The following is an 11,849-nucleotide window of genomic DNA, read 5'->3' as shown; positions in this document are numbered from 1 at the left end:
ATCTGCATTTTATTCAAATATTTCTGTATTTTCATTAAAACTTCCTGCTAATATCTGAATATAGAAAAGTGTTCTTAGAGACTTCATAGTGTTGGCTTTTCTTCACGGTTCTGGAGTCTAGAAGGTTTTGAACTTTCCACCTCTGGGGCCTAAATTATGTTCCCTTCCTTCCACTGTGTTCCCTTCCTTTTGTCAGCCATTGCAATACAATAACCAAGAGGGAATTTAAAAAATGAATCATCACTTCTTAAATTCCCATCTCTAACCAAATTGAATTGTGACCCTTAGTATTAAAACATTATTTTAGGAATTCTTCTATATGACAACATATATTATCTTTAAACACTGCAAACAGCAACAAGGAGATCCAACCCATCTGCAAGAGCTATTTCTGGCTAGAAACTTCAACTTCTTCCAAGGTGTTGAAGCAAGTTTGACGGAGAACTCTAATGCTTCCATATAATATAATGCACTGTCTATCTTTTAAGGTTTTCTTTTTTTTTTTTTTTTAACCCTTTAAGAGAAGATCTATGAGTCTACTATAGACCCAATTATTACAAAGCCTCTATATAACAGTAAAACATTTGAAGAGCAAATAATGAAATTTACTTTTGCTTTCTAAAAATAAACCTCAAGAAAACTTTCCACTATGGACTAAATGTTTGTGTCCCTCCCAAATTCCTATGTTGAAATCCTAACACCCAATGAGATGACATTCAGAGATGGGGCATTTGGGAGGTGATTTGGTCCCAAGTGCAGAGCCCTCTTGGATGGTATTAATGCCCTTACAAAAATACATCAGAAAGCTTGTTTTCTCTCCTTTTACTCTCCACCATGTGATGATATCATGAGAAGATGGACATCTGCAAACCAGGAAGCGGGCCCTCAACAGACACAAAATGTACCGGTACCCTGATCTTGGACTTCCCAGCCTCCAGAACTGTGAGAAATAAATTTCTGTTATGTAAGCCACCCAGTCTATGGAATTTGTTATAGAAGCCCAAACTGACTCAGACACTCTCCTAATAATTATTAATTAATAATAATAGTAAGAATAATGATAAAAGATAATAATAATCCATTCTTTCCCAAGCACCTACTAAGTGTCCCACACTTTAAGGGTCTTAACAGAATTTCTCATTCAATCACAACAATCCTGAAAAGCAGGTATAATGATCTCCATTTTTCAAATAAGAAAACAGAAGTTCGGGAAGACCAAATAGCTAGAACAGAATTCTTCTAAGAATTCATTCCCCAGGAAACCCTTCTGTCAATCTTCCAAGCTCCTCTCAAGTTGTAAGGGCCCTACAAGAGCATAACTGAATTCACCCCAGGACTCCTTTTAACATTTCGCAACTATAGCTGATGAGTAACTTCAAGGAAAATTAAAGCATGGAAGAAAGGCAGTCAGGCCCACAGCTATTCCCTGCCTCCAGTTGGAAGGTGGTAGCAGATGTAGTGAAAAAGAAGGTTGGATCTAGAATTGAATTCTACTTGGTGTGAGTCTCAACTCCAATCATTTTTAACTAGGTCACCTGGGGCAAGTCACTCAGTCACTCTGTGCCTTAGTTTCTTCATATGTCAAATGGGATTATAAAACCAACCTCCCAGATTGTTAGGAAGACCATGTGTCCAGTGTTGAACAAATGGTAGATATTCAGCATTACACATTTTGTTTCCACTCTCTTTCTTCTTGCATGTCACAATTTTTTTTTTTGCCTCAATCAGAACTGTTTGTTGGAATACAGATCAATGTATTTGCCAAGTCTGGTTCCAACAAAAGCTAGAGGACTGTGAGGAACATGAAAGGAACTTTTGCCTCGTGTGGGAGGTTGGAATACATGACTTCAGAAGTCCAGTGCAACTCCAATTTCTGTGAATTGCGATCAAGCACTTTCTGAAAACTGAAACTGAGAAATCCTTCATAGACTTGACACCTGGAGAATGCCATCCTTTTTCAGTGGCTCATCAGATGGATGACCTTGCTTAGGTTATTTGGCCAGTTATAAACCACAAGAAGCCCTCTTGGCCAATGTAGCCAAGCAACATCAGAAAAGACTTGGGCACAGGAGAATGAAACCATAGAGTAGCAAATCCTTTAAAATCTAATTGGCATGTGAAGAAGAGGTATCAACAATATAAACAAACACATCTCAATGAATCACCTCATCTCCACTCCATAATTAGATTAAAAACCACATGACCCTAATATTCCACAGCCCCTACAAAGCCAATCTGAAGAAATATCTCTTTCTTGTTACCATTCTAGGATTGTGAAAAGTCTTGCCTTTAGGTCCATAAATCATGGTCAAAATAAGAACAATTAAGAAAAAATATCTGAAAATAAACATCCAGAATTGAAGATTAGTATAAAAATTAGAGATGTGCATATCAAAATATTTTGAACACTGCATGTTTTCAACACACCCATGGTACTCCAGCAAATCCACTGGTGCCAGACAGATTCCAGATCCACACCAATAAAGCCTCAAGATTCCTGTCCCGATGCTGCATAAATTCCTTTATCTCGGGCCCAGAGTGGACGTTAAGCAGTCCCAATTACTGAAGCTCAGGATAATTTTCTTCTTCCCTTTTAATAGAGGAGGCGGGGAATGGACACAATAGCTGCTTAAAGAACAATATTTTAAAACAAGGTTATATTCTCATTCATTCCTCATTTGTAGGGTAAACCATCTGGTAAAGCATGAGAATTCTGACTTTAGGTTTCTGATTTAATAAGCTGGTTGTAGTAACCTAGATTTTCTGTTCCGCATTTTGTCATATAATGAAGAAAAGACTTAAGTCTCTATTACGATCTCAAAACTAGCCAACATTCTGAATCTGAGACAGTTGTAAACAGGTAAACAATGTACATTTTGGCTATTTACACTGATTTAGAAATAGCTATTTCTTCTGTATGTTGAAGAGGTATCTGCACTCCCATGTTTACTGCAGCACTATTCACAACAGCCAAGATATGAAATCCACCCAGGTTTCCATTAACGGATGAATGGATAAAGAAAATGTGGCATATACAAACACAATGGTATACGATTCAGCATAAAAACAAAATCAAATCCTGTCATTTGTGACAATATGAATGATCCTAGAGAACATCGTGTAAAGTCAAATAAGCCAAGCACAAAAGGACAAACACTGCATGATCTCACTTGCATGTGGGGAATCTGAAAAAGTTGATCTTACAGAAGTAGAGAATAGAACAGTGGTTAACAGAGGCTGGGGGAAAAGAAGGCAGGAGGGAAGGATGGGGAGAGGTTGGACAACAGGTACAAAGTTACAGTTAGATAGCAGGAATAAGTTCTGGTGTTCTATTACATAATAGGGTGACTATAGTCAACAACAATGTATTGTATACTTCCAAATAGCTAGAAGAGGGGATTTTGAATGTTCTCATCACAAAGAAATGATTAATCTTTGAGGTGATGGATATGCTAATTACCCTGATTTATCATTACATAATGAATATATTTATGTATCAAAACATCACACTTTACCCCAGAAAAATGTACAATTATTATGTGTCAATTAAATTAAAACTTTTAAAAAATACCTATTTCTGTATTTTACCTTGAATATATTTAGTTAAGATGCACACATTCTCTGCCAACAGTAATTACTTCTATGGCATGGGTTGGGGTTTAAAAAAAAAGTGGGGGAGCACTTCCAGTTTTTGCATTTCGGTACTTCTTGAATTTTTAAAATTCCACTAAGCATTTGTTATGCTCGCAATTTAAAAAATAAAATATTTTGCTTCTATTTACGAATTTGGTTTTAAAATTTCACAGGGCCATTTTTCCTGGTTATCTGGATATTTGAAATTTTTATTCAGATTTATCTCATTCGCTGTCCAGGGAAAAAGTGATTTTAGAGTTTTCTTAATACGTTTATACTTGTTTGGATACTTCTCGTAAATCATATACTGGGGCTCAGTTTTCATATAAGATTAGAAAACGCTGGGCCAAGTCTTCTGTTACTACACTGTGATTTTCCTTGTCTCTCTCCAAACATGGGTTTCTGCAACTGCAGATGAACTCTTTGATGGGGACATAAACCAGCATAACAGGTTTCAGCAACTTTCTTCAATACCAAGTTTGTGTCTCTCCTTGCTTGTTATTTCAAAACCTAATGTCAGCCGTTTTTAAGGAATTTTTGCAGACCAAAGGTTGGTGACTGTAAAGTCAAAGGGTTCCCACTTAATTTTACCTAATACATCACACTCTAAAAACCTGGGGTGGGAACAGGGAGAAAAACCAGTAGACAAATACAAATAAAAACTGCTTCGCGAGCTCGCTTCGGCAGCAAATATGCTAAAATTGGAATGATACGGAGAAGATTAGCATGGCCCCTGCACAAGGATGACACGCCAATTCGTGAAGCGTTCCATATTTTTAATCAAAACAGCATGGTACTGGTACCAAAACAGAGATATAGACCAATGGAACAGAACAGAGGTCTCGGAGGCAACACAACATATCTACAATCATCTGATCTTTGACAAACCAGACAAAGACAAGCAATGGGGAAAGGATTCCCTGTTTAATAAATAGTGTTGGGAAAACTGGCTAGCCATGTGCAGAAAGCAGAAACTGGACCTCTTCCTGACACCTTACACTAAAATTAACTCCAGATGGATTAAAGACTTAAACTTAAGACCTAACACCATAAAAACCCTAGAAGAAAATCTAGGCAAAACCATTCAGGACATAGGTGTAGGCAAGGACTTCATGACCAAAACACCAAAAAGCATTGACAACAAAAGCCAAAATAGACAAATGGAACCTAATCAAACTCCACAGCTTCTGCACGGCAAAAGAAACAGTCATTAGAGTGAATCGGCAACCAATAGAATGGGAAAAAATTTTTGCAGTTTACCCATCTGACAAAGGGCTGGTTTCCAGAATTTACAAAGAACTAAAACAGATTTACAAGAAAAAAACAAACAAGCCCATTCAAAAGTGGGCAAAGGATATGAACAGATACTTTAAAAAAGAAGACATACATGAGGCCAACAAACATATGAAAAAATGCTCATCATCACTGGTCATCAGAGAAATGCAAATCAAAACTACATTGAGATACCATCTCACGCCAGTTAGAATGGCGATCATTAAAAAATCGGAGACAACAGATGCTGGAGAGGATGTGGAGGAATAGGAACACTTTTACACTGTTGGTGGGAGTGTAAATTAGTTCAACCATTGTGGAAGACAGTGTGGCCATTCCTCAAGGACCTAGATATAGAAATATTCCATTTGACCCAGCAATCCCATTACTGGGTATATATCCAAAGGATTACAAATCGTTCTACTATAAGGACATGTGCACACGAATGTTCATTGCAGCACTGTTTACAATAGCAAAGACCTGGAATCAACCCAAATGCCCATCGACGATAGACTGTATAGGGAAAATGTGGCACATATACACCATGGAATATTATGCAGCCATCAAAAACGCTGAGTTTGTGTCCTTTGTAGGGACATGGATGAACCTGGAAACCATCATTCTCAGCAAACTGACAGAAGAGCAGATCAAACACCGCATGTTCTCACTCATAGGCGGGTGTTGAACAATGAGAACACATGGACACAGGGAAGGGAGTACTACACACTGGGGTCAGTTGGGGGAAATAGGGGAGGGATGGTGGGGGGTGGGGAGTTGGGGAGAGAGAGCAAGGGGAGAGATGCCAGATGTAGGTGATGGGGCGGAAGGCAGCAAATCACACTGCCACATGTGTACCTATGCAACAATCTTGTATGTTCTTCACATGTACCCCAAAACCTAAAATGCAATAAAATAAATAAATGGAAAACAAAAAACAAAAAACAAACAAACAAAAAAAACTGCTTCGCGTAGAAACAACTGACTTCTCCATAATCAAATCCCACATCTCCCTTAGAAAGCCCTGGTAGATTCCTGGCCTTTTTTTTTAGTTATAAGTTATTCTTGGCCTTTTTATCAGTTACAAGACTATCTCCCTAATTTTTACAGCAAATCCTTTTAGCAGATGTCTTGTAACATGATCAGTATTTGGGTTTAAGAAAGATGACGATGACCTTTTGAGATCCTGTCACCACACTGCTCTATCATGTGTAATAAAACCAATGATACTGAAATTTTCCCCTCAGTTAATAGGTATTAACTCCCATCTATATGAAGATAACCAAGATAGTCTCTCGAGGTCCTTGCTAACACTATCATTCCTTGATTCTACTATTTAATCAACATCTCCACAGGTGTTTGAGTGGTAGATATAAAAATCAATGAATTGATTAGACTGGGCACAATAGTTTACACCTGTAACTCCAGCATTTGGGAGGCTGAGGAGGGTGGATCGCTTGAGTTCAGGAGTTTGAGATCAGCCTGGGCAACATGGCAAAACCCCATCTCTACAAAAAATACAAAACAAATTAGCCTGGCATGGTGGCATGCACCTGTAGTCACAGCTACTCAGGAAGCTGAGGTAGGAGGACCACCGGAGCCCAGGGAGGTTGAGGCTGCAGTGAGCCATGATCACGGCACTACACTCCAGCCTGGGCAATGGAGTGAGACCCCATCTTAAAAAAATTAAAACAAAATTAGTGAATTAGTGCCTCAAAAGGAAAAAAAAATCAATGAATGTATTTCTAGCCTATAGATAGTTACCGGGCTAGTGCTTCAACTTGGCCTGGTGGTTCAGTTTGTTCATGTCATGACACACCTGCAAATTAATGCCTTTGTATGACACACTGGGGTAAGCAGATGAAGCTCTTTGGGGCTAGAAGTGACTAGCTGGACATGTGAAGACAGGTGCTCAGGAAGTCTCAGGCTCCACTTGGCTATCTTACCCTAGGGCTGAGGGGATCAGCAACTTGGAGCTAACATTCTCGGCACACTAGTTCAGAGGCTTAGTCTAGCTCATCAGTACTCTGTGTATCAGCCCCGTGAAGCAAGCAGGTAACCAACACCAAATTCAAACAAATCTGCTGGACTGTTTTCCCAAAGAGTCCATCAGTTACTGGCTATCGTCATCAAAATACCAGATTCAAAGTGTGTGTGTGTGTGTGTGTGTGTCTGTGTGTGTGTGTGTGTGTGTGTGTGTGGCTGGTGGGGGGTGTTTTGGGTGAATTCTACCCTCCCTTTCAGCTCCCACTCTCCCTTAGCAAGGACTTCTTTTTAGCATCAAATTAAGACAAAGTGCTGTGAAGCATAAAAGATGTAATAGACACAGAATTTGCCCTCAAGGAAACCTCTGCCCTTGAAGATGAAGGAGACATTAACATAAATATGTACCTGTTGAATGAATTTTAAAAAATCTGCAGAATCAGGTTAAAAGTGACACTTTTCAGAAAAAAAGAGCTATAAAAATTGCAGTGGAAATGGGGCAGGGAGAGTTTTCCTCTGGATAGGTTAAAGGAGTCATAGGAGAGGAAAGCACTGATAACATTTTTTTTTTTTTTGGAAACAGTGTCTTGCTCTGTAATCCAGGCTGGTGTGCTCAAGTGATCACCCTGCCTCAGCCTCCCCAGCAGCTGCGACCACAGGTCCCAGTGTCTCTACATCTGGTGGTAGAGACAGGGTCTCACTATGTTGCCTTGGCCAGTTCTCAAACTCCCGGGCTCAAGCAATCCTCCTACCTCAGCCTGCCGAAGTGCTGGGATTACAGACGTGAGCCAAGATGCCCAGGCCAATACCAACATATTGAAAGGGGCCTCTATGGCTCTCAAGTATCCACCCAGGCAAAAGAAAGGAAGTAAAATATCTGACAATTTAAAATTTACAGTTTGTAAGCAAAACTCTGCTTTACAAAAAGGTGGAGTTAGGGGTAATGGGAAAAAGAAGGCTGGAATCATAATTCAAATGCAGTTTTACAGAAGTTATTTAGTGGGTTTTATTGCTTTTCTCGCCCCTCATTGTATCAGATCACTGAGAGCCTGAGAAATGTTACCCCCTTTAAAACAACCCACTTCGCCTACAGAAAAGAGATTCTAGGTCACAAACCCGTCCCTGTGATCACCCTTTAGTTGTCAGCTTAGACAGTTTCTTTCCCAAAGGAAGCTTTGGCCTATTACCAATGTCTGGGGTTTAGTAAGTGGTGTGTATATCCCACAGAATCTCTAACCTGCTTTGGTAAAGTCCGTTTTTGTTTTACCTGATCAACAGGTCTGAAAATAGCTGGCCCTTTTGTGGCTCTGAATTCCACTGAACGCTTGAGAAATTCACGTGGTCACTCTTTGTTCCTGAAGCTGACAGGGCTTAAAAGTCACTGTTGGCAAGCTGGGCCAGGGCAACCCCATCTCTCCTTGAAAGAAAAATGTCCTACAGTCATTCCTATCTATCACAAGCAGGTAAGGAGCCTCTGCCTCTCAGCGTCCTCAGATGGGGATGAGAGTAAAATAAAAGAAATCCTGGCCAGGCGCGGTGGCTCACACCTGTAATCCCAGCACTTTGGGAGGATGAGGCAGGCAGATCACCTGAGATCAGGAGTTCAAGACTAACCTGACCAACATGGAGAAACCCCATCTCTACTAAAAATACAAAATTAGCCAGGTGTGGTGGCTTATGCCTATAATCCCAGCTGAGGTAGGAGAATTGCTTGAACCCTGAAGTTGGAGGCTGCAGTGAGCCGAGATAGCGCCACTACACTCCAGCCTGGGCAACAAGAGTGAAATTCTGTCTTAAAAAAAAAAAAGAAATCCTGATGTGAAAAATACTTTAACTAGAGGTAGACTGTGGAAAATCATAGTTCTGACATTAGTGTTAAATTATCACACAAAAAGACCAATTATCTCAAAGACAGGCATGTGAAAAACTGAAGTCTCCTCCTGTGTGTACCTGTTTATGTCTTATTACTGAGACTGCAATAATGTGGCTTTGAAGAACTTTGCCAAGTATTTTTTCATAAGTCTCATGAGGAGAGGCAATAGGCTGAGAAACCGATGAAGCAGAAAAACCAAGAAGGTGGCAGAATCTTCCTTGAGGGTGCTAAGAAGCCAGACAGTGACAACTGGGAAAGGATGCTGAACGCAATGGAGTGTGTGTGACCCTTGGAAAAAGACATGGACCTGACTCTACTGGAACTGTGCAAACTGGCCACTGACAAAAACTATCCCCACTTGTGTGACTTTAGTGAGAAACGATACTGGAATGATCAAGTGAAATCCCTTAAAGAACTGGGTGACCATGTAACCAACTTATGCAAGATGGGGGACCCCGAATCTAGTATCTTTTGGCCAAGCACACTCTGGGAGACAGTGATGATAAGATCTAAGCCTTAGGCTGGCTTCCCCATAACCACAGGGTGACTTCCCCAGTCACCAAAGCAGTGACTACAGGTAGGGGTTAATTATACCCATTGTATAAACTGTAGAAAAACTTCCACTTGAGTTCTTTCATTTGTATTATCCTTTACATAAAATAATTCAGTACCCCCAAAGAACAAAATAAAACTGTGAGTGCTACCTGCCATCAAAGAAGAAGAACTTTCCCCGTCCGTTCTTTTCTCCATGAACAAAGTTCCCCTCAAATCTGTCTGTGGAGGAGTAGGTGACTGTGCAGAACCCGTGTGGTAATCCGTCATCATCCAGGTGCCCTGCAGAAAGGGAACCACAAGGCAAACCTTAACATCTTCAGTGCTCCTCCCATCTGATGCCTAAGCACTCAGATGCTGCCAGACAAGTCCCCCCTCAACTCCCCTCCAGCTGCCAAAGAGTCCCCTCCCTGGCATGAAGGGATAGTCAGCATGCAAAGGTTTCTCACCTCATTGGCGCCAGCAGTACCAAATTGATTTTACATACACTTTGTGAACTGACAGGTCCAGAACACATTAGACACATTCTTAGACACATTCCAGAATGTGAACTTTAAATAAGCTTGCTTTTTACCTGGAACTGAGACTCACTATCAGTAATATCCTCTGCAGGGCATGTCACAATCTACCAAGTGCTCCTCTTATAGTCCTTCTCATATCTGGAATTGATGCCTCCGGTTTCTCATGCTTAACTGAAGTGTAGTTGAGATTCCACTGTTCCATAGTCAATTGCCACATACATGGTCTTTGCAATAAATTATCTAATTCTAGAATATTAAGCATGCAATATGATTTTATACATCATTCTGTAATATGATGTGGAGGACTGCTAGCCAGTCTGAAAATCTCGCTGTGATTGTTATATTTGCATGAGGGACATAGCCATGTCTTTAAAACAACCCTAAGATTTATACATCTCATTGTACAAACACAGAAACCCAGAGTCCTTCTCCCCTTAAACTTAAGTTTAACCTTAAACCTATTGCTTTACTTACAAAATCTTTCAGCTGTGAATGTTTAGAAATAAGCTTATCATCTACCCACTGCCATTGTGTGTCAAGGGCTTGTATTTTATCTGGAGCCAGAGATAAACAGAACATCAGCAGAAGTTATTACATGGACCTTTAAGTCACTGGTTCTTCCTAGGTCAAATGCTGGTATAGTCTAATATTGATATTTAAAGCCAATGTTTAGGCTTTTTATTACTATCTACATGTTTTACAAAACCCAGGAATCACCTTATTGGTATCTTCCCAATCATTCTGGTGAGCTGATTTTGCAAAGCTCACCAGAATGGTCAAATGAAGGCAGTAGTTATTCTACTGGCTTTTTCCTGGGGTAACAACCTGGGTCATGGATAAAAAAGGTATGAAAATATTAAACACTGTGTCTAATGCAGGGACATTAAACATTGAAATGTAGCTTCCAGATGGCTCACAGACATAAAAGGAAACACAAACCATACTACCACAATGAAAGCTTCAGTCTCCTAAAATAATTTATTCTAACATGATAAAACAATATTAGTCCTTGGAAGACATGGTAAATACACACTCTTATAAAGAATAGATATGCGGGCGGGTGCAGTGGTTCACACCTGTAATCCCGCCGCTTTGGGAGGCTAAGGCAGGCGGATCACCTGAGGTCAGGAGTTTGAGACCAGCCTGGCCAACACAGTGAAACCCCATCTTTACTAAAAATACAAAAAAAAAAAAAATAGTCGGGCATGGTGGTGGGCACCTTTAATCCCAGCTACTCAGGAGGCTGAGGCAGGAGAATCTCTTGAACCTGGGAGACAGAGGTTGTGGTGGTGAGCCGAGATTGCACCACTGCACTCCAGTGTGGGCAACAAGAGCAAAACTGCATCTCAAAAAAAAAATATATATGCTCTTTATTTGCATTTATATTTACATAAATATAAAATAACTGTAAACAAATACAGTGTTTTATTGCTACATCCGACTCTGTATTCAATGGGTTACCTAGAACATCTTACAATAAAGCACATCTACTTAAATAAATAAATCATAATCAATATGGATTCCTTCCTCTTAACACAAAAGAGGAAAGGACCAGGAAATTAATGGTCAGAAGGGAATGAGGCCGTAATTGCTTTCCTCTTGCCCAAAAACTAACTGAACATGACATAATGCAATGACATCTGAGTCATATGAAATCACTTATTTTCTAAATATCTGATACCATTTCTCTCATTGAAATAAATTTGCTTTTTTTCTTTTCATTAAATAAAAGCCACTCAGTGTATTGCTAAGAGCTTTTTTTTTTAGTGAAATGTTGTTGTGATCAAGTTAAATTTAGGCATATAAATTCAGTGTCCTACTTTTGATTTGGGTATTAATAACCAAATAATCAGTTTAGCCTCAAACTAGAGTATTTACTAACTTGCTGAAAATGCTTTCATCATAGAAAACAGTTCACATATTTCAGAGTTTTAAAAGCTTGTGTTTGATAAAATTTGTTATTCCACTTTAGATTGAGAGAAATTACCATAAATCTGAACACTAGGGAAAACAATTTT

General features: G+C 39.6%; 1 protein-coding gene and 1 non-coding gene across 2 annotated transcripts in view; one reads left to right on the top strand and one right to left on the bottom strand.

Moving 5' to 3' along the window:
• Positions 1 to 11,849, bottom strand: part of SETD7 (SET domain containing 7, histone lysine methyltransferase) — a 52,959-nt gene that overhangs the window by 34,013 nt on the left and 7,097 nt on the right. The window contains exon 2 of the mRNA XM_017502862.2: positions 9,463 to 9,592. Coding sequence (XP_017358351.1) covers positions 9,463 to 9,592 — 130 coding nt within the window. The remainder of the gene's footprint in view (positions 1 to 9,462; positions 9,593 to 11,849) is intronic.
• Positions 4,309 to 4,411, top strand: LOC108285586. The gene has a single exon (XR_001817645.2). It is a non-coding gene; the product is annotated as a U6 spliceosomal RNA (small nuclear RNA).

This window comes from Cebus imitator, unplaced genomic scaffold (genome assembly GCF_001604975.1).
Source record: "Cebus imitator isolate Cc_AM_T3 unplaced genomic scaffold, Cebus_imitator-1.0 Scaffold303, whole genome shotgun sequence".
NCBI classification, from domain to species: Eukaryota; Metazoa; Chordata; class Mammalia; order Primates; family Cebidae; genus Cebus; species Cebus imitator.
Note: the sequence above shows the minus strand (reverse complement) of the source record. Positions and strands in the feature narration are given on the sequence as shown.